The sequence below is a fragment of the Cucurbita pepo genome, chromosome LG17, assembly GCF_002806865.2.
Source record: "Cucurbita pepo subsp. pepo cultivar mu-cu-16 chromosome LG17, ASM280686v2, whole genome shotgun sequence".
Classification (NCBI taxonomy): Eukaryota; Viridiplantae; Streptophyta; class Magnoliopsida; order Cucurbitales; family Cucurbitaceae; genus Cucurbita; species Cucurbita pepo.
In genome coordinates, this window is record NC_036654.1 from 8167402 (window position 1) to 8190461 (window position 23060).

The 23060-nt window shown below is 34.0% G+C and overlaps 3 protein-coding genes across 4 annotated transcripts; 1 reads left to right on the forward strand and 2 right to left on the reverse strand.

Moving 5' to 3' along the window:
- Window positions 1-3339: 3339 nt before the first annotated feature.
- On the forward strand, window positions 3340-6083 carry LOC111778866 (stress-associated endoplasmic reticulum protein 2-like). The gene is made up of 3 exons (XM_023658861.1): window positions 3340-3489; window positions 4257-4413; window positions 5788-6083. Exons 1-3 carry the CDS (start codon window positions 3487-3489, stop codon window positions 5832-5834), a joined length of 207 nt encoding a protein of 68 aa, XP_023514629.1. The 5' UTR covers window positions 3340-3486; the 3' UTR covers window positions 5835-6083.
- A 233-nt stretch (window positions 6084-6316) lies between these two features.
- On the reverse strand, window positions 6317-11208 carry LOC111778865 (F-box only protein 6). 2 transcript variants are annotated; one of them, XM_023658859.1, is made up of 2 exons: window positions 10994-11208; window positions 6317-7791 (listed from the first exon to the last, which is right to left on the reverse strand). In XM_023658859.1, exons 1-2 carry the CDS (start codon window positions 11131-11133, stop codon window positions 6552-6554), a joined length of 1380 nt encoding a protein of 459 aa, XP_023514627.1. In that variant the 5' UTR covers window positions 11134-11208; the 3' UTR covers window positions 6317-6551. The 2 variants fall into 2 exon arrangements, with proteins under 2 accessions (XP_023514627.1, XP_023514628.1); XM_023658860.1 differs by lacking the exon at window positions 10994-11208 and adding an exon at window positions 10616-10682.
- A 5440-nt stretch (window positions 11209-16648) lies between these two features.
- On the reverse strand, window positions 16649-21033 carry LOC111778205 (protein IQ-DOMAIN 14-like). The gene is made up of 6 exons (XM_023657895.1): window positions 20839-21033; window positions 19836-19933; window positions 19138-19482; window positions 18809-19048; window positions 17442-17573; window positions 16649-17363 (listed from the first exon to the last, which is right to left on the reverse strand). The coding sequence occupies exons 2-6, from the start codon at window positions 19908-19910 to the stop codon at window positions 16731-16733; spliced, it is 1425 nt and encodes a 474-aa protein (XP_023513663.1). The 5' UTR covers window positions 19911-19933; window positions 20839-21033; the 3' UTR covers window positions 16649-16730.
- Between the last annotated feature and the right edge of the window lie 2027 nt (window positions 21034-23060).

Sequence of the window (23060 nt, forward strand, 5' to 3'; positions counted from 1 at the left end):
GTGTGTCAGCGATGAGGTTGAGCCTAAAGGGGGTAGACTCGAAGCAGTGTGCTAGTAAGGATGTTGGGCCTTGAAGGAGTGGATTGGGGGTCCCACGTCGATTGGAGAAGGGAACGAGTGTTCAACGAAGACGTTGGGCTCCAAAGGGGTGAATTGTGAAATCCCACTTCGAATAGGGAGGAGATTAGTCCATGCGTTTTAAAAATCTTGAAAAGAAAAGCCCAAAAAACCATATTTGCTAGCGGTGGACGTGATATCTTCCCAACCAATCTTAGTTTCTAAAAGGGTAAAGTTGTAATTTTGGAAAAAGTTAAAATTTTATATTTATTAATTGATCAAATCATATAAGTGGCAAAATGGTAATTAAAGTGAAAAGCAATGGGAAAATATAGCAAGGGGGCTTGTTCCCATTACCCACTCCTCTGTTTAATTTCCTTTTTTTTTTTTTTTTTTTAAGAAAATTATTTAATTGTGATGGTTCCGTGGGGCCCGCCTGATGGGAGCTGTTATGACAGAGACACCCCCACGTCAGCGCACCGGTTCTCACATCTCGAACCAATAATATCATCCTACGTGTCATAATCTGACACGTGTCATATTCCGAATGAACAAAGCATTAAACTAATTATTAATAAATTGGAAGGGAGAGCATCCCTGTCCCACGTGTACCGCCGACTTGGACAACCTTGTCGGCTCCGCTGTACACATTTTTGTTATAATATCTTTCTTTAATTGCGTAAGAAAGAAGTTGTTCCTTTACAAATATTCCATAATTCTCCCATTTATTTACCATAAAATATTAACCGCATGATTTTACTGCCTTAATTTCTTACTATACCTCTACCTAATCGAATATTATTCCTATCAACTTCACTTTTACTTTATGTTTAGGTTAATTAACTTTTTTTAAAAAATTACTTTTCAAAGTAATAGATTTATTCCTTTATTTTATTGATTTAGCCCGACCACGAATGGGTCGGCCACATAGAAAAAAAAAATTAGATAGAATTAAAAAAAGAAAAAGAACGACTTTTCAAAATATAACTTGATTCGTCGAACTTGATGTTTATGGTGGAATCAAATCGATTTTGACCGGTTTATCTCTCCATCAAATCATATTATCCCAATGTGTTCGTTCTTGAGCTCGTGCTAAAGTTTCGATCAATTTTTGCCAAAGATTATTCATACCGAGCTTAACCGTAGACCCATCAAATAAGTGGAATATTCATTAAACCATCAAATGTAATCCTACCGACCAATACGAGTCTTCCCAATATGTTTTGTCAACACTCACCTACTTCTTAGGAAACTTTCTAGAAGATCACCCACTAGAAAATTACTCTAAGTAAAGCACGCTTGTGAGATCTCACATCAGTCGGAGAGTGAGACGAAACATTTCTTATAAGGGTGTGAAAACGTCTCCTTAGCAGACACGCTTTAAACTGTGAGGTTGATGACGATACGTAACGAGCCAAAGCGAACAATATCTACCAGCGGTGGACTTTGGCTGTTACAAAAGTATTAGAGCTAGGCATCAAGCAGTGTCAACGAGGATGCTAAGTCCCGAAGGGAGGGTGGATTGTTAGACCTCACATCGGTTAGAGAGAGAAACAACATTCCTTGTAAGGGTGTGCAAACCTCTTCTGAGTAGACAAACAATGAGGCTGACGACGATACGTAATAGGCCAAAGCAAACAATATTTGATAGCAGTGAGTTTGGGTTGTTACAAATGGTATCAGAGCCGGACACTGAGCTATGTGCCAACGAGGATGCAAGGTCCCCAAGGGGGTGGATTGTGAGACCCCACATCAAGTGGAGAGGAGAACGAAGTATTCCTTATAAGGTGTAGAAACCTCTCCCTAGCAGACGTGTTTTAAAAGTCGTGAGGCTGATGACGATACGTAACGAGTCAAAGCGGACAATATCTACTAACAGTAGACTTGGGCGGTTACAAATGGTATCAGAGCTAAACATCAAGCAGTGTGCCAACCAAGATGCAAAGAATTTTTTTATTTAAAAATTGGATATAATATTTTAAAATTTAGATTAAGTTAAAGAATTTTATTTATTTATTTAGTTATTTATTAAATGTTATTAGATGAGCCATGGTGGAGGTTAGGTGGAAAGTTATGCATTAGGTGTGTTTTTAGTTTCACCTCCATTGTAGACTTTAACCACACCAAAATAATAATAATAATAAATAAAAATAAAAAAATAAATAAAAAATAAAAAATTAATTAATTATTTTATAAGAATGATAATTTCCAAACAAGTCATTATAATCAAATATTTAATTTGAATAGTCAAACCAGCTTTTGCCCTTATTTTAGTTTATTTATTTAGCCTTTAAATTAATATATATGAACCAATTTAAGTATAACTCAGTTGTAAAATATTAATTATTATTTATAAAATTGATGTATAAATTCTCCTTTAATTAATAAATAAATAAATAAATAAATAAATAAATATATATATATATATATATATATAACTAAAATTATGGGATTAAAATGAAAATTTTAAAAGTATAAGGATTAATTAATAAATATAAAAAAAATGAGAGAGACAAAGAGTTGTTGAAGTGGGAAAAGATTATGAGTGTGTAAGGGTGCATGAGGTGTTGGTAGGGCATGTATCGCACATAGCATNCCTTTTCTATTTATTAATCAATTTTTATATTACCCATTTCTTATTTTTCTTTTTTAATAAATGTTTTTAAAACAATTAAATATGTTGGGAAGCTGCCAAACCCTATTTTTTAGAGCATAAATAAAATAATTATTTTATTATTTTTTACATAATTAAATATAACCAAACCATTTTGAATATTGCAATTTTTCAATCGAAGCAAATCTCAACCCACCCGTTTTAAGGTCAGTGTCCTTGATGGCACATTGTCTCGTGTTCATCCTACTTTAGGGTTCAGTCTACTCGCTGGTACATCGCTCGATGTCTGGCTCTTATACCATTTTTGTAATAGCTCAAGCCCACTGACAGCATATATAGTCCAAACTGTTTGGGCTTTTAACTTTTAGCAATATTGGGTTCTATTTGGGCTGATGCAAATTGGGCTTGTCCATGAAATGAGCATGTGACTGTGGGTCGATCCCGTTTTGGGAATTTGGGCCGACACTTCATTTATAGGCCCACGAATTACATATTTATATATTTATCCAAATTTTCTACTCTTTCGTGAAAAATAATGTTCCAAGAACGTTACGTGGACGTTGCCCAAACATCCAATAAGAAAGAGCCACGTATATCATAAAACGTGGCGGCGCCCAATAAGCGTCTGGCGGTGACGCAAAATTCGGGACCGTATCAATGCCAGCCATTAAGTCAAATTATTTAAATCTCAAAATTACTGACCGAAGGATCAGACCATTAATCTACCGGAGAGAAAACTCGCCGCCCGGCCAGGAGGAGAATCGATCACTGCAATTCTTCGAATCTCTCCGGCTATCCAATTTCCTGCCAAAATCATGGTAATTTTCTTCCTCGTTTCGTTTCCATCTCAGATCTGTAAGTGCGGATGATTTTTGTCTAGGGTTTTGATCACTGACTCGTGATATCGATCGTTTTTCCTTAACTGAATCGTTTATCATTGAATGGATCGTTTAATTCTTTTGCTACGCAATTTTTTGTTGTGCATTGTGATCCTTTTTTCTGTTTTCTTCGTTGAGAATTCGGTCTGAATCTGATCTGTTTTGCCATTATAGGTTTTTTTTTTTGTTTGACCTTTGGCTAATTGGTTCTTATTGCATCTCATTCCGAAATTGAGTGATTAAATGTTCGTATTAGTGGTCTTTTGACAATGTAGAATATGAGGAATTAGTGATTTGAAACTAGTGATGGCCTTTGATTGGGAAATTTTTAAAGGGATTTTGTAGTCAGTATTGGTCTGAACTCTTCGTGAAACCTAATTGAGAATATTTATAAGAATAGAGAAAAAAACAGAACGGAGATTATTGAAGATTATTGGAAACAAGTAATCCCTCTTGGGTGTTAATCTAAGTTGATAGTTGTTTTCTCAAGTCTCAATTTTGTAATTTAGACCATCTTATCCTAAGATTTTTGGTCAACATATGGTTAGGTTATAGTTTTTAATGGGGAGAAATAATTGAGCTAACAAAACGATTTCATTTTGTTTTGAATTGTTAGTGCTGCTGAAACGCTGTGTATCCTAAATTTTTATATTTTGGTCTGCCTTTTTGAACAATACTTTTGTAAATGTTGTCTTCGGCTTTTGTAGACAACATCAAGGCGTCTTGCAGACCGAAAGGTGGGGAAGTTCGATAGGAATATCACAAGGAGAGGAGCTGTTCCAGAGACGACTGTTAAGAAGGGGAAGGATTATCCTGTTGGGCCCCTGCTGCTTGGATTCTTCATATTCGTTGTCATTGGATCATGTAAGACTAATCCTTTGTTGTGTTTATATCATATAAGTTTTTGCTTCATCTGATATATAGTTTGTAGCTTAAGTTGTGGCTACCTTCTTATAAACCAAGTGTACGAGTTCTAGTTCTAGGCAAGGATTAAAATGGATAAACTCGATAAACAAATATTTCTGTGATTAAAAATTTATATATACATCTTGATATTGGTATTTAAATATGTATAATCTTTTATGGGTATTTATAAAAGATATGAGAGATATTGATTAATCTTCAATATCAATGTTGAACCCTTTGATTTACGGATTTATGGATATTTTCATCCTTGGTTCGAGGTATAGGGTGGAGTCAAGAACAAAGAAGGGAATTAACCTTAGTTTGTCTTAGCTTCAAAATAGTATTTTAAAAAAAGATCTTCAAGTTTTCATCTAACTTGAAACACTTTTTATGTTTTTTTCCACCTAGTCGAGCTGTCTGAGTTTGATGGTGCATCTTGTAAGCTCTTTTTGTATTCATTTTCAGAGTCGTCAATGCTCCATTCCTTCATTCACATTCGTCTCCTTCCCCTTTTCCACCTCAGTATTGTGAGCTCATAGCTCTAATTTTTTACTAGTCTTTCCCTCACATATTATAAAGACAGTCCCGTAAGCCTTATTGGATCCTAGCTCTCATAACATTTGTCATGTTTTCGTTCTCTGTTGCATATCTAGATCATGCTTCTTGTAAAATTTTGTCCGGGCAGAGTTTCCTGGCCTTGGGATGTGATTTTGCTCCCATGCTACCGAAACATTTTTGATAGAACAGCAAAATTGCCCGTGCGGGATATGTCAATTTGTCGCTTATTATATAGGAGGAAATAGGTTCAAGCTACCCCGTTCGTCTTCCTAAACTTAAGATCATATAGTTTTCTAGGCAACTCAATGTAGTAAGGTTGGCGATAGTGAAATTAATCTAGATGATTGCAAGAGGACTCAACCAAGAAAAACAGAACAAGTACTCTACCGTTTAACTCTTCGACTATACCAGTCAAGTCTTATGTCCTTCACATGTTAGATTATGTCCTCAATAGACGGAATTTATTCACATTGTCTTGCAATATGCGGATGAATTATCTAGGGAGGTCCCATGGTTTTATTACGTTTACCTCGCCATCCTAGAACAACCTGGCATTACCTGTCTTACAGGGTTGTGACATCTTTTTGATCTCGATTGCAAAACAACAAGCAAACTTGTCGTGTTCCAAGGATGATAGATGTATTAACCTTGAAAATCTACGTCGAACCCACCGCTAATACATACATAGTGACAACATTTTCATCTTTGCCATGTTATCCCCCTTTTGTATTCAAAGGGTATTATGAATGTTACTAATCTTTGTTTACTCAACAGCGCTCTTCCAGATAATCAGGACAGCAACAGGAGGAGGAATGGCTTGATCCGATGCTCTGATTTTGAGAATGGCATTACTGCTCGATCCCGTCCTCCCTTTCGTAGACGACACAGAAGGAAAGGGAAATTCTTCTAAAAAAGGGAATGATTCCACAGTTCGTACGTCCTGTGGATTTCAAGAACTTGATAATAGAATTGTTGGTCCTTTTCCTGCTTTGACATCATATTATTAACAATTGGTTTGGTTAAACTAATTTATTTCTTCCTTAAATGAAGTTATTTTCTATTGAGTTTTATAGTGTTTATTTCTTGTTTTCAGAACAGAATTCTTTTTTCTTTTGGACCCGAAGAACACATTTTAACTCAATTCAAAGATTCATTTCGTCATGTGGTCAAAATGACAATGAGTAGGGGATAGTTAAAAAGTCATATTCAGCTCCTTGGAAAAATTGCCAAAAAGCTAAACCCTATTTCACAACAAAGAGACCCAAAAATGGAGACTTTACATGCATTTTTAGCCAAAATTATTGACCCAAAAGAAGGTTCTTCAATTTCTTTTTTAGCCAAAAAAACAGGTTAACTTTGTACACCAAAACCAGAAAAGGTCTAATTTTTTGGGAAAATCTAGTTCATCAAAAGTAAAACTACAAGATCACGAAACACGCAGTTGCACAGAAGGCAAGCGTGGTTAAGAAAGAAAGCTTACACAAGTTAAAACAACAACCAACTTCGTCCATTGAGTGTACATGTCTGCAAAAGCTAAGTTAAGCCACAGCAGTTGGGCAAGGGTAAAATGCAGTGCCGCATGTTATCCATTGTCGCTTCCTCCCGCGAGGCAACACGGGAACCTTCAACCATTCCTTGCTCGTCACGTCGTACGTAACCAATCTGTTCATTTGCCTTGATCTTAAGGACAGCATGAGCAACCCTTTGTTTCCCAAGCAATTCATTCTAACGTGCTTTCCATAAAACTCCAAGCACCATATGTTTGGCATTCTGTCAACCTCCTTCCATAAGAGAGTCATCTTCTGCAGCTCCCATATACACACGCATGTGGCAGCATTTTTCGTCAACAACCCCACGAGCATGAGCCGGCCCCCGAAGTCTGCAAGTGTATGGTCTGTAAGATGGCGCGGAGAGGGAACTATAAACTCATTCCAAATCCCAGTGACCATGTTGTAGGACATAATCCCTTCAGGATCCGAACGCATGAAGTAAACAAAGTTGTCAATGGAGACAGCTTGTGAGCGGTGTTTCAGGGTTAATGGAAGCTTAATTGTAGAAGGCATGCTCCGAGGATGAGTCCACGAGTTTTCTATGGAGTCGTAAACCTCATACTCTCCATCACAGCCCAGACATAAGATCTTGTAGCCCCCACTGGCCGAACTTCCATTTAGAGTCATCCCTACTGCAACACGAGACCACACTTCAACTGATCTAGCTGGCAACTCTTTAAAAGATCGGGTTAGAGGATTGCATACAAAGAAGTTCTTATGACTGAAATCAAGCAAGCACACAAGCCCTCCAGCAGATGCAACAGGCTGGACGAGTAATCTAACAGGCTGAGATGAAATGGATGGATGGTACCATTTGTTGGAAGAAGGGTCGTATATGGCTCCCGAACTAACCATGTCATGAGTAATGGTGTAGAACCAGGGGGTAGTTTGCGGGACTTGAGCACGGTAAAGAGCATAAGTTTCAGAGTTTAGCAGCGAGTTCCATCTTTGGCAAACAGCACGAAAGCGGAAGAATGTAGCAATGGGAAGTCTTGCAATGACAGCTTCAAAAAGGTCTTCTGGGAAATCTTTCCAAATTTCTTCATCCATCGCCTCAGTTGCAGCTGCTGATCCAGACAATTTTCCTCGGTTCCGTTCCTTTCTTGGTTTTTTAACAGGTGGAAGCACACAAGCTTCGGTCATCCGACAATTTCCTGATCTACCAGCCGCAATTACAAGACCATAAAAATCATCTGCAGAGTTGTCATCAATATCTTTGAAGCACCACCTGTGCAAAAGTAAATTTAAAATCGTCATATACTGCTCCAGACCAGGGTTCTCAACAAAAGTCTTATGATCACATTAAACATGACAAGTTACAAGGTGTTAAGAATGAGAAATAGAAATGGAATTGGGAAATAGAAATGGAATTGGGAAATAGAAATGGAATTGGGAAATAGAAATGGAATTGGGAAATAGAAATGGAATTGGGAAATAGAAATGGAATTGGGAAATAGAAATGGAATTGGGAAATAGAAATGGAATTGGGAAATAGAAATGGAATTGGGAAATAGAAATGGAATTGGGAAATAGAAATGGAATTGGGAAATAGAAATGGAATTGGGAAATAGAAATGGAATTGGGAAATAGAAATGGAATTGGGAAATAGAAATGGAATTGGGAAATAGAAATGGAATTGGGAAATAGAAATGGAATTGGGAAATAGAAATGGAATTGGGAAATAGAAATGGAATTGGGAAATAGAAATGGAATTGGGAAATAGAAATGGAATTGGGATCGAAAGTATGATCTTCATTCATTAATGTTTACCACGTTTAAATAGGATACAAACTATCAACTAATACCTAAAAATCAGGAAAAATATATAACTAACCTAACCAAATCTTGTAAATAAGATAAAATATACTGTTAATCAAATCAACTAACCTAACCAAATCTTTAATCAAATCTAAGATAAAATATACTACTAAACTCCCAAAATATCTCCGATATATTCCCTAACTAATTATTAAAATATATCTCCAAATATCATATGTTAGTAAAAGAGAATCCAAAACGAAAGAGGAGGTAGAACAAGACAGTTCTATAAATTGAAAGACACTTTTAAATCATAACACTCCAATAATCGTTTGTTTCTTGATGATTTTATTTAATCGTTTGTTTCTTGATGATTTTATTTAAACATTTTTAAGATAAAGCATTTTCACAGCAATTGACCGAATGACTAGCAATATATATAATTGTATGACTTGGTCACTGAATATTCCCAACCAACTTCCAAATTTCCAAACATTGACCTTATCTCAATTGCATCACAATACCGAGACCCGAATAAAATTGAAACCAGATAAAAAGCACACCCTACAAACGAGTAGAACATCTCCCAGCCCAACTGAATTTTCAGCTACATACATTTAACTATTGAAACAAAAAGTAGACATCCAAGTAATTTCTTTCTAAGAGTTTTTGTCCCTACTTTGTCTCACTTATTCTGCTGATCTACATTATTAAAATTTAGTCCATTCTCAACAAAATGGATGAAAATCGAGCCAAGTTCAAATAGATGCAGTGATTACTACAACTTGGGTAAAGGAGGATTACAAGAAACGTAGAAAAGCCCAGTTAAAAAATTGTCCTAGAAGTTAAAATCTGACACTTTTAGACACCACTTGCCTGTATGGACCTCTCATCCTAATGTTTTTTTTTTTTTTTTTTTTTTTTTTTTTTTTTTTTTTTTTTTTTTTTTCTCTCCCTCTATAAAGCGCCAAAACCTTCGAACAAAAAAAAAATAATTAAAAAAACTCTCATTCTAATGATGGAATTAAGTGTTATAAGGAACAAATAAAGTGAAATAGAGCCAAGGCAAATGATAGACAAATGATCATTTGAATTACAAGAAAAGGCACATCAGCAAGATATACAATCCCGCTCCATATCTCTCACTCCTATCAGTATTTGCAAAATCAAATTTAAAAAGAAACAATGAAAAATTATAAATAGAAGTTGTAAATGATAACACAAAAATGAGAAAGAAAGCCAAAATAATTCCGAAAAAAAAGAAGAAGAAGAAGAAGAAGAAGCTTAAAGATCATGTCAATTAAGGATTGTCTACTTTCTTGATGAATAGCAAGCTGATGGTTCGTGGACACTAAAAACAATAGATCATGTCAAATAAATGATACTGGCATCATGACTAAATTCTCCACATAGGCATTTTCAATTAGTCCACAAGTTCTCTAAGCGACAACTTGAACCCTCATTCGGGTAGCTTCCCAATAGAGTGATTGATAAAGTTCAGTAGCCTTACAAGTTTTTCACTGTCTTAGGCTCGATACATTACCAGGTAGCCATTAGAGATAACATATTCACTATTTCGCAAGTCAGCAACTCTCCAATCAACTTGGTTCTTACTATTGCACCTCCTCACAGTTTTTTATTCCATTATCAACCATGTCTATGGGCATTTCACCCGGCACCAATCGTTTAAGCCATCGCCCTTCTAAAAGTCATTGAAATTACTAATGTAAACTTAACTAAGCATTATATCATATGTTTTCACCATCAAGTATATTAAGATCTTCCCCTCCAAAAATTATGGTCTGATTACTGTAGCCAAATGATCCACTACTCACTAAAGGACGGTTTACTAAATCAAATAGCTTAGTTTTATTTATGCCCCAAATATAAAACAAATCCCAATTCAAGTAATGACACATAATACATCAATCAAATCAATAAACTCAATTAGGTGGTTACAACTACAAGATGATTCCTAAACCTTCTAGATTTTCCTTAAGCACAGTTCCGAATTCTTAGATTCTTTCGACTTTTTAAGGCCCTGCCTTTCTCTCTAGTCAGTTATCCCCTTTTCTCCCCTTCTTGAAAAGGGGCTACCCATAAAACACCCAAGGCTTTTTCAACTCACTCCTTTCCATTTGATATGAATTAGTTATCAACTCAGCGAAGTTCGAGGAAAGACAATAGCAGAGATTCTTCAATCACGCATTACAACAAAAACCCTAGAGTAAGCAAAATCAAATCACAAATTCAAACAGTTCAAACTCGAAAATCAAGGAAACCAAATTCCAAACCGAATTCAACCACACCGAACTCGCAACCGATCCCCGATTCCCCGATCCCCAATAACACTATCAGAACCTGAATTCAAAGAAGACGAAGTCAATTTCACCAAAATCGAAAAATTACATTACGCAATAGAAACAAGAACCAAAACTTACAGAAACAGCAAAGAAACACAAACAAACTAACAACAAAAGCGAGAAATGAACACCGAAGCAAAAGCTCCAAAAACAAAAATCACACGAATTAAGCAAGGCACATCCACCAAAATACCTACTGAAAACTTCAGTAGAAGTTTGTAAACATCGCATTACGGAAACTGATGGTGGAGAAAGAAAGAAGATAGAGATCGGAGGAAGAGGAAAGCGCGTTAAATTGAGATGGAAAACCTTTGGTGAGCAGAAGCTAGGGTGAGAGGCAGTTGATGGTGCGCCGGCGGTGGCGGAGGTGGAGGAGGATGGGAGTGATAGAATTGCAAAAGCTCTTGAAGCTGACCGATGAGCTGCCTAAGCATGGCCAGGCCTTCCATGCCCAGAGAGCTCCCCTTCTCTCTCTTCCCTTTCTTCCGAGCTTTCTCTCTCTTCTTTCTTCCCTTTTTCCTGCTCTCTAAATTAACCTCTTTCTGGGGGTGTTTTTTTCTCCTTTGCATTTGATCAGCCAATCACATTCCGCCACGTCATCCGGCCCACATGATTTTTCCATGAATGTACTGAACCCGCACGCATCTTTCATTTCCCCCCCCCCTCCGTTAACAAAATCCTTTTATTTATTTATTTATTTATTTATTTATTTCCCCTTTTTTCATTTTCTTTTTCACTCGTCTTTTCTCTTTCCTTCTTCCCAATTTTACCCCTCTCTCATTTTTCTTCTTACTCAAACGGTTCGGTTCAACCCAACCGTTTCGTTTTTTCCTCATGGTTAAATTATATCAAATAACCTTAAATTTTAGATTATATTTCAATTACGTCACTAATCTAATTTAAAATATAAAAAAATAATAATAACTATATAGAATATGTGAATAATCTGAAACGACATCAGTGATTATGAGTACTAATAAGATATTTATTCAAATATATTAATGTCAACATAAAATTAAAAATATTATAAAAGCTGATTAAAATGGTTTGAATTAGGCTTAATTATAATTAGCTATTTTTAATCATCATTTTAAAATATATATATATATATATATAGTATTTGTATATTTAATTTGAGGAGGGAGCGGACCGGGTTAAGAGAAGGGTAAAAGAGTAAAAAAAAAGGGGAATTAATGATGTAGATTCCAGGTGGGGGCAAAAAAGGAAATTGGAAAAGTGGAACAACATGAATCCACGTGTGTGTGGAGAGAGAAGGAATTGGATGGTGATGAGAAGACGGTAGATGAGGAAGATGAACGGCTGAGATAAAATCAACCATAAATATTATTTTTTTTTTAAGAAAAAAAGGCACACGGCATTGAGTGGCCCACCAGGTAGGTTTTATTATTATTATTTATTTTAATATAATGAGGGAAAAAAATAAAATTGAGAAATGATGATTTTGTTAAAATTACGGAAGTACCAAACCAAGTTGACGGACCCCGTCCCGCTCTCTCTTTTTTCCTACTCATTCCTCATTATGCTCATTATTACCCCTTCCAATTATTATATTTCTTTTTTTTTCTTTTTCTTTTTCTTTTTTTTTTTTTTTATTTTTTTTTTCATCTTTTTCTTTAAATTAAAATCATCCCACTCATTTCATTTACACTTTCTCTAATTTACCAAATAATAATATTTTTGCAAAATTACAAAAATACCCTTCCAATTTATGAGGTTGATGCAATTATACCTTTTTTTTTTAATTACAACAATTACTTGTAAACATTTATATTTATTTACAAAAAAAGATGAATGAAATTAATAAAATAAGGTATAGGGGTAAAATTGTAATTTGACAAAAAAAAATAAAAGTATATAAATAAAATTGGCGCTAGTATATGTATAAAAAGTAATTTAACCATACAATGCCACGTATTTAGAATTAAATTTAAAAATAAAATGTGATGAATTTTTTTTGGACCTCATTAACATTATATAATAATTAAAAATTTAATCTTTATTTTGTTTAAGATAAATATTTAGAAATAAAATAATTTTAATATTATATGAGAGCTATTAAAATTTTATATAAATAAATAATATTTGTGTTTGGTTTCAACCAAATTAAATTATTAAAATAATAAATCTTAAAATTTATAGTTTTTTTAATTTATTTAACAAAAATTTTAATAATTATACTCAAATTAATTAATTTTAAATTTCAAGAATAAAAAAAGAAATCGAGTTATAAAAAAGACATAAATTTTCTTTTTTAGTTGACGAGCTTCTCAAACTCGACCTATTCTTCTGGGTCTCGAACACGTTAATAGATACTCTCGTGTTACTGTTATATTTAATAATTTATTTTAGGTTTTTACAAGTGGGACCAAAATAAAGGAGAAAAAGACCTCTCTCATTCAACAAAAATGTAAAGTAAAATGTACTTTTTTTCTTTTTTTTTTTTTTTATTGGCCTTTTTACTCTAAGTTTGAAATACAAAATAAAACAAGACATGTTTATTGACTTGTTGACTAGAGCTATTCCCTTTTGACCCACTCAAATGAATCCAAATCATTAATTTTCCTTTTTTTAATGATAAATAAATAAATTTAATTATATAATTTTTTTCATTTAAATATTTTCGAACTTATTATGTGATGTCCCAGATTGGTCAGGGAAGATAACAAACCACCATTTATAAGGGTGTGGAAACTTTCCCCTGCGTTTTAAAGCCTTGAGGGGAAGTCCGAAAGGAAAAACACAAAGAGAACAATATCTGCTAGCGGTGGATCTGGGTCATTACATATTATATCCTCAAGTTCTCGTAAGGTTCGGGATTAAACCAAAATCTTGAATGTATTAATTTTATAGTCCTATTATCAACTTTATATTATAAATCTCGGTACGACTCAAAAGGCTTCATACCGAACATGGTTTCGAGTTGTAATTAATGTAAGGCTTATATTCGCATCCCGAGCCATTGAAATCAATCGGTCAATTTTATTTAATAATAATAAAATAAAATAAAAAGTTGAAACGAGCTTTAAGAAAAAGTAAAGCCCCAAGCTTTTTTGCCCTAACTTGTAAGTATGTGCTTCGTAGCTACCAATTTTCCCTTACCTAATAAACGGTTAGGATTTAACTCTCAACCTCCATTTATTTTTTTAAATATTATTTTATATATTATATTATTATTATTATTATTATTATTATTTTGGAAGCAAATACAGCCCTAAAGTTGTTGGGTAAATCATGCGACAAACCAATGACGTGGCAAAATAAATAATAATAAAAATATTGATTGGGGGACAAATTTTAATTTTTATTATTTTTGAGTTTTTTTCGTAAAAATATTTTTCGTTTTTTCAATTTTGTCCCTATAATTTGAAAAAATTTCACTTTCTATCCTGTACTTTAATTAAATTTTACTCGTTTTTGTAACCGAATAACAAAAAAACAAAACGGACTTTAAACTAACTTTGACTTTATAACGTATTTTCGGCATGTTTTTACTTTTAGTTGAGTACTGAAGTGTATAACGTAACATATTCTTCGGCATGTTCTTACTTTTAGTTGAGTATTGAAACGTAGAACGTATTTTCGGCATGTTCTTACTTTTAGTTGAGTACTGAAATGTATAATGTATTTTCGGCATGTTTTTACGTTTAGTTGAGTATTGAACTGTAGAACGTATTTTTCGTTTTGTCAATTTTGTCCCTATAATTTGAAAAAATTTACTTTCTATCCTATATTTTAATTAAATTTCACGCGTTTATGTAACTGAATAACAAAAAAACAAAACGGACTTTAACCTGACTTTGACTTTATAACGTATTTTCCGCATGTTTTTACTTTTAGTTGAGTATTGAAATGTATAACGTATTTTCGGCATGTCTTTACTTTTAGCTGAGTATTGAACCATATAACGTATTTTTCATTTTGTCAATTTTGTCCTTATAATTTGAAAAAAAATCACTTTCTATCCTATACTTTAATTAAATTTCACGCGTTTATGTAACCGAATAACAAAAAAAAAAACAAAACGGACTTTAAGCTATCTTTGACTTTATACCGTATTTTCGGCATGCTCTTACTTTTAGTTGAGTATTCAACTGTATATCGTATTTTTTGGCATGTTTTTACTTTTAGTCAAGTATTGAAACGTGTAACATATTTTCGGCATGTTTTTACTTTTAGTTGAGTATCGAAACGTATACCATATATTTTCGGCATGTTTTTACTTTTAGTTAAATATTGAAACGTATAACATATTTTCGGCATGTTTTTACTTTTAGTCGAGTATTGAAACGTATAACGTATTTTCGGCATGTCTTTACTTTTAGTTCAGTATTGAAACGTATAACATATTTTCGGCATGTTTTTACTTTTTTAGATGAGTATTGAAACGTATATAGTATTTTCGGCATGTTTTTACTTTTAGTCGAGTATTGAAACGTATACTGTATTTTTCGGCATGTTTTTACTTTTAGTCGAGTATTAAAAATATTTAATAAATACGACCTCCCATATGAAAACGGATACAACATGAATGGTGCTACCTAATTATCTTTTATGTTATTTTGATTTACTGGAATTAAATTGGAAATAAAATCTCTAAAAAAATAAAAAAATAAAAAAAATGGGAAGGGCAGGGAAGGTAAAAAAATGGAAAAAGTAGGGGTAAAATGGGAAAGAAAGAGGTGATGATGAGAAATATAGGAAAAAGAAAAGAAGAGAGAAGAGGTTTAAAAAGAAAGAAAAAGGAAAAATTGAATGATTAGGTTTGGCAAAACCAAGGAAGGGATGGGGATGGAGTTGAGGTGGGTAATCATTTCTCTTGTCTCCGGGAGGAGAGAGAAAGGGTATTTTCGTCATTTTACTAACTTCGAATGATGATGCTACATCATCATGGTGGAGGGTTTGGATGATCATTATGGGAATTTGGCTTTGCTTTAAGCTTTGCTCGTGTGTTCAATCCTTAGGTTTTAGACCATCTTTTATCACCCTCCCACTTTCTACTAATTTTGTCCCCGGTTCGTACAAGAACGAGAACGAAACATTCTTTAAGAGAGTCTGAAAACCTCTTCTAGCGGACATATTTTTTGAAAATCTTGAAGGGAACCTCGAAAGGGAGAGCCGAATGAGGATAATATTAGCGAACGTTGAGCTCTGAAGGGGAAGACACGAGGTTGACGCAATATCTACCACTCAAAAGTGTGAATAAAGAATATAGGTTTAAAAATGAGAAATAGGTTCTATCTTCATTGATATTCACCACCTTTAAATAAATACAAGATAACAGCTACTACTTAGCACTGAACAAAATATAAACTAACTAAATCTAAGATATATTCTACTATAACTAATATATTCTCCAAATATTATATATTGACTAATTCAAACTAACAGTAGGTTGCAATAAATTTTGACAAAGGTAGGACGTTGGGTCTCGTGGATTGGTGGGTCCCACATCGAATAGAGAAGGGAACGACTGCCAACGAAGACGCTAGATCTCACATCAGTTGGGCAGAAGAATGGAACATTCGTATAAAGGTGTGGAAACCTCCACTTAACATAAGCATTTAAAAAAACCCCAGAAGCCCAAAATTTTTGTAAAGCACAAAGAGGACAGTAACTACTAGCCGTAAGCGTTACAATAAATTTATTATTATTATTATTATTATTATCGTCGTAAACAAATGCAAAATAAAATAAAAATAAAAATAAAAAAAGACAAGAAAAGGAAAGAAAAAAAAAACAATTTATTGGAACAAATAATGGGCCTGGGCTTGTGATGTCGGCCCAGAATACCGCGTTTACATAGAAAATAGACAATTTTGCATTTAATTTTTTTAAAATATTAATAAGGAATAATTACATAATTTTCCATTTTAAATTTATTTTTCTTCCTTAAAACACAAAAAAAAATTCGTAAAAATTAAGGAAACAATGACAAGAAATAGGTTATTAAAAAGACAATAAATCCCATTATTAGTTTACACTCATTCAATAATAGAGTAAAAAAAAAAAAAAAAAAAAATNATAATCACACAAATCTATTAAATGGCTTCCTTCCAACCCCAGCAGGCAAGGAAGCAGTAGAATCCAAGCTCAAATTGCTCAAAGATTGCAAAGATTGGATCTTGTTCAAACCCATTTGAGCATTCTTATCACCCGAATCCTTCTTTGAATTTGAGAACAAATTGGGTTTGTTCCATTTGAAACCAAATGAAAGCCTTGTTTTGGAAGAATGAGTATCAATTGGCGGCGGAGTGGCGCAGCCTCTTAGCTTGGCTTTGGCTGAGACTGTCGGTGTCATGTACCGTGGGACTGTGAAAGGAGGGCAGCTCGTGAGGCTTTCATCATCTTTGAGTGCTACATCATATGGTGAACAACATTCAGCTCCATTCATGCTGCCTTTTGGTCTCGAATACCATCTCGAGCTTCCGCCCGGCGGCGTTCGGAACGCTGCCGGGGAGTTTCGTGTCGGTTTTGGGAGGATTTGATGGTGTTTGCTTGGAGTTTGAGGTGCTTGGAGGAAGTTTTGTAGGGTTTGGGGCTCTGATGGTGCGGTTGATGGTGGTTGCTGGCGGTCTAGCCAGTTCCACCACCGTGGATATCCGGCAGCTCTTATGTCTGCCATGACGGCTTGAGCTGAATTTGGACTGGCCTTCCATAGCTACAATGGAAATTACTTAATTTTGAATACAAATTGAGTGAAAAATAAGGTAGTTTTGAGGGTAATTGGGTAAAGAACCTGATGGGAATAAGCATAAGCCATGGCTCTCTCCCTTTTCATTATGGCTTCAGCTTTTCTTTGCAATCTTGCTTCTATTTCTTCTCTTGTAAGTAAGCTATCATCCCAATCTTCTTGGTTAGCTGCCTCTGACTGTATGTTTATATTCTTCCATTGTTAGTTTTAAAATTGAATCTAAAAGCTTGTTAGCTCAAATGTATTTGGTATGGACTAAAACCGACACGAAACCAAAAGGATGTGTAATAGGTCAATTCTACTCGGTAATAGGTTGATTCTACTTAGTATTGACCAAAACCGACACAAAAGTAAAAGGATGTTGTGAGATCTCACATGGGTTGGGGAGGAAATGAAGTATTTTTTATAAAGGTGTGGAAACCTCTCCCTAGTAGACGCATTTTGAGGGAAAGCTTGAAAGGGAAAGTTCAAGAAGGACAATATCTGCTAACAGTGGGCTTAGGTCGTTACAAGTGTGTAAAAGGTCAACTATGTTTGGTATTGACTAAAACCGACACAAAACAAAAAGGATGTATAATAGGTCAATTCTACCTGGTATTGACCAAAATCGATGCACAACCAAAAGGATGTGTAATAGGTCAATTCTATACAAAATCAAAAGGATGTGTAATAGGTCAACTCTATTTGGTATTGACTAAAACCGACTCAAAACCAAAAGAGGTCAACTTTATTTGGTATTGACCAAAACCGACATAAAATCAAAAGGACGTATAATAGGTCAACTTTGTTTGGTATTGACTAAAACCGACACAAAACCAAAAGGATGCATAATAGGTCAATTCTACCTGGTATTAACCAAAAATGATACACAACCAAAAGGATGTGTAATAAGTCAATTCTACTTGGTGTTGACCAAAATTGACACAAAATCAAAAGGATGTGTAACAAGTCAACTCTATTTAGTATTGACTAAAACCGACTCAAAACCAAAAGGATGTATAACAGGTCAACTTTACTTGGTATTGATCAAAACTAACACAAAATCAAAAGGATGTATAACCGGTCAACTTTACTTGGTTTGACCAAAATTGACACAAAATCAAAAGGAGGATAGGTCAATTCTACTCGGCATGGACCAAAACTGACACATAACCAAAAGAATGAGTAATAGGTCAATTCTATTTAGCATTGACCAAAACCGACACATAACCAAAAGAATGAGAAATACTCAAACTAATCAACCAACTCCATTAGTTTGGTCGAAACCCGGTTAAAATCACTACGAAACTCAAAAACTCAACTCTATTTTCACGCTAGGGTTAGTCGAATCTTCCTCGGTTCATTCTTCTACATGGCTAAACGAAAACAACAAGTAAATCAAAACAATTCGAAAAACGAACGAATGAACTCACAAGTTGAGTGAAGCCCAGTTTGGCGCCCGAAGCAATGTCGAGATCGTTGTGGTTAGGGCCGTGATGCTGGCGAGCTTGAGTGTCAAGCATGTGAATCCTCCGAGACTGAATCTGAGACTGAACCCTAACTAACAGCTGCATTTGCTTCATTGCATTCATTGTTTGCCTCTTTACATTTTGGCCTCTAACCACTCCTTGAAGCCTCACCAACCCCTTCAAAGCTCTAAAGCTCCTCCTTGCCTATAATAATACCAACCAAGAACACCATCAATCCCGTAAATCCAAACGTAACTTACTTTAACGATGATTTAGGTTAAAGAAGAACTTACGACGTAGCCTCTGTATGCCGCTTGGATTTTAGTTGCAGATGCATGATGGTATCGGAGAGTGGGTTCGGGTCGAAAGCGGAAGGTCTTAGGGCGGTTTTTGACTCTAGGAGGCGAGACGGGCGGGGAGGGTCGTCGAGAAGAGGAGAGTCTTGGAGAAGCATTTCTAGGGGTAACAAAGGGAGGGGTTGGTGGTGAGGAAGGCCTAAATGTTACCCTTTGTTGCTCTCTTTCAAAGTCCAAGAAGATCTTCTCAACACTACTTGGCTCCCTAAACAAAGGAATCAAGGAATTGGACTCTCCATGCCTTAGCTTTCCAACTCCCTTATTGCTCCTCTTCTCAAATTCCTGCTCCATTCGAACGTATTTTTTAAACATAATATTAATAGTTTCTCGTAAAGATATTTTCTATTTTAAAAAAAAATTATTATTGAAACTTTTAAAAGTTTAAACGTATTTTTTAAACATAATATTAACGGTTTTTCGTAAAGATATTTTTTATTTTAAAAAAAAATTATTATTGAAACTTTTAAAAGTTTAAACGTATTTTTTAAACATAATATTAACGGTTTCTCGTAAAGATATTTTTTATTTTTTTAAAAAAATTATTGAAACTTTTAAAAGTTTAAGATAAGTGTCGGGTATTTTTTTTATTTTATTAATTGAGTGAAAAAAAAAGGGGTAAAAAAAAATTAACTTACATTTGGTGGCTTTTCCTTGGAGTTGGGTGTAAAAACCCTCTTTATGGCAGCAATCCATCTTCCTTTTTTACCCATGGGCCTAGCATTACTTTTTAACCCTACAATACAAATTCACAATAATAAGAATATATATATATATATAATTTTAATTATTTTTTAAAATTATAAATTCAACCATCTTTATAATTTTAAATATTAGAATTAATTCTTATGGTTTGATAAAATTCTCATAAATATAAAAATTTATCGATCTATTTATGAAATTTGATCGTACTATAAAAATTAAATATTATTTTTTTATTATAAAAAAATAAAAAATTGCTTGAAATCTATGAATAAAAAAATATGTTTAAATGAGATTTATTTTAATCTCTATTCTCTTAAAATTATATATATATATAATATTTTTAATTTACACCGAAAAGTTCGGTTTAGTAGGGTGTTCATAATAAAATTGAGGAAAACTCAAATTAGTCAACCCGAACCATAAAAGCTAGGTTGAGTTGTTCATATTGGGTTCGATAGAATTTTTGAAATACCGAGAATCTTGGTCGGTTTAACAAGTTGACATTTTTTAGTTGGGTCAATTCGACCAACTTAAAAATAAAGTTACAACCCAACTCTACTTTATTCTACATTTCAAATTATTACGAAAATTAAGAATATTCACCGTTTGTAATTGATGTTAGTGACGTACCGTGACTTGTACATGATCCATATACATGTAAGATATTATGAATAATTAGAATTTTTTAAATAACTAGAAAAAAAAAAAAAGAATAATCCGATATCCAATCCAACCCAACCCAAACCAACTCAATTCGAAAAGATGATCCGTATACACCTCTACATATATAAAAAATTTAAATATTTTTACGAACAAAAAAAACCCCACGAAGATTTAGATCTTTCATTTATCGAAATCTCGAAGAAATATGAAGAAAGATGAAGAAGAAACACAAAGATCGAACAAAAATATAGATTAAAAGGTATGAATTTGTACCTCAAAACAAAGGTTGGATGGATGAAGAACAAGAGAGGGGAAGAACAGTTCTTAATCTCTCTCATCTTTCTCTCTCTAGCTTCATAGCTTCAAACCAAAATGTCGTTGAAATCTGTTTGTGAATCAAAGAAAACAACTTTAGATCTGTGTTTGGTGTATGAAATTTAGGCTTTCTTTTTCTTTTCACCCCAACCTTTCACCTTTTCAAGCGTTTTATAAACAAACAAACAACAGACTTAGCCATTTTCTTACTCAATCCTACCAACTTTACTTCAATGGTAAGAATAATTCATCATCATAATCTATCCTTCCTTTTTTTCATCATTATATTTCATTTTTAATCGTCCCGGGAAATTGAAATAGTTATATAACAGTTCAGCTCAACTCCACCGCTACCATCTCGCTACCATCTGGAAGAGACTTTCACACTCTTATAAACAATGTCTCGTTCTAATAGATATCTCATCTGTTGAGTTATCAGAGCCTTTAATTATATTGGGGGTTTTTTTTTTCAACTTTGATTCACTTTGACTCATCGAGCTATAGTTGGGAAAACTTTGACTTTTTTGGTCGAGAATCGAGAGTTTGACTTGCCTAAGGGTTCTTCACAATTTTTTTTTTTTTTTTTTTAATGAGGATTAAAATAGAAATAAATATATATAATTGGTTTTTAGTACAATATATGCAAAAATAAAGGTATTAGTTCAAATTTAATTTTTTCAAAAAATTAATTTATTAACAGGGCATTTAATCGTGTACGGGCATGTGCTGCTAGGATTACTATTACTCCACGTTTGTCAGAATCTTATTGGTGAGATCGTGGGGCCAGGGATGAACAGCGTTTAAGGATGCGACAAGAGACGTCGGATCAGAAATTTCAGAGAAGCAGGCGATCCTGGCACGTGCTTTGTTCGTTATCATATTTTTGTATTTTTATATTATAAATTTAGTCTAATAATTTTAAAGTTTATTAAGAATATAATTTATATTTAGAATTTTATTACACATCAAATTCAAATTTATATTCAATTAATTAATTAAATTTTTGTGTATAATATAATTCAAGTTAGTTAAACCATCCTATCTATATTTATTTTCTTTAGTTTTTTTTTTTACAAAAATGTTTGGTGGGACAAAATAAAAAAATATTTTTTTTATGTTTTTGTTTGAAATTCCAAAATTGCCCTTTTAGGGTTACGTGCAATTTATGTCGATAAATATTAGTGTTCGGTTCTACATTAAAACGTTATTATTAGAATCGTGATAATAGTAATTGCAATTGTGATTGAAGTCTAATCAGGATTTATCGATGATATAGGTAGTTTTTAGTGCAGAGGACATGAATGAATCGAGATTGCACCTTAACGAAAGTAATTCTACGTTGGGTATCTTTTAAGGAACTTTCTTCGAATGAATGCATGTACCCTAACCGAGACCGCACCCTAATGAAAGCATAGGACAAAATATGCTAAAAGAACCCGTGTCGTAGGAACATATCGAGACTATCATACCTTAAAATAATAACGGTCGTATTCATTGATATTGATTACTCAACCACTAAGCTTCCTTTGAAAGTTGGTAATTTAGAGAGGGCTTTTAAGCAATACTTGATTCCCCAATGGTTCAATTGATTGGCTTCTAATTAGGTCAAGTTTGGATGTACCAATAATTTATTTATTTATACTATTTTTTTAAAAAATAAATAGATTTCAAAGTTTGTAAAAATATTTTATTTAGTTCTCGGACTCATTTGATCATTTAAGTTGACTTAACAGCTAAAGTCAACTATCAGTAAAACGGGTATGCTAGTGAGAGGTTTTCACACCCTTATAAATGGTGGAGAGTTCAAGTACAACCCAGATCCATCGACCTTCCCCACCCTTATAAATGGTGGAGAGAGAGAGTTCAAGTACAACCCAGATCGACCGCTAGCAGATATTGTCCTATTTGGGCTTCCCCTTAAGACTTTAAAACGGAGAGTTCAAGTACAACCCAGATCCACCGCTAGTAAATATTGTCCTCTTTAGGCTTCCCCTTAAGGCTTTAAAACGCGTCTGCTAGGGGAAGGTTTCCACACCCTTATAAATGGTGGTTTGTTCTTCTCCCCAATCAATGTGGGACATCACAATCCACCCCCTTCGGGGCCCAGCGTCCTCGCTGGCACTCTTTCCTTCCTCTAATCGATGTGGGACTGCCCCCCAAATCCATCCCCTTTTGGGGCC

Excerpts from the sequence above, each read along its gene's own strand:
- LOC111778205 (XM_023657895.1), bottom strand. The coding sequence starts at position 19,910 with ATGGGTAAAAAAGGAAGATGGATTGCTGCCATAAAGAGGGTTTTTACA. Across the intron at positions 17,574-18,808 it reads AACTGGGCTTCACTCAACTT|TCAGAGGCAGCTAACCAAGA; the intron begins GTGAGTTCATTC and ends ATAAACATACAG. Across the intron at positions 17,364-17,441 it reads CTTATGCTTATTCCCATCAG|CTATGGAAGGCCAGTCCAAA; the intron begins GTTCTTTACCCA and ends TTTCCATTGTAG.
- LOC111778866 (XM_023658861.1), top strand. Across the intron at positions 4,414-5,787 it reads ATTCGTTGTCATTGGATCAT|CGCTCTTCCAGATAATCAGG; the intron begins GTAAGACTAATC and ends TTTACTCAACAG.
- LOC111778865 (XM_023658859.1), bottom strand. The coding sequence starts at position 11,133 with ATGGAAGGCCTGGCCATGCTTAGGCAGCTCATCGGTCAGCTTCAAGAG. Across the intron at positions 7,792-10,993 it reads CTAGCTTCTGCTCACCAAAG|GTGGTGCTTCAAAGATATTG; the intron begins GTTTTCCATCTC and ends ACTTTTGCACAG.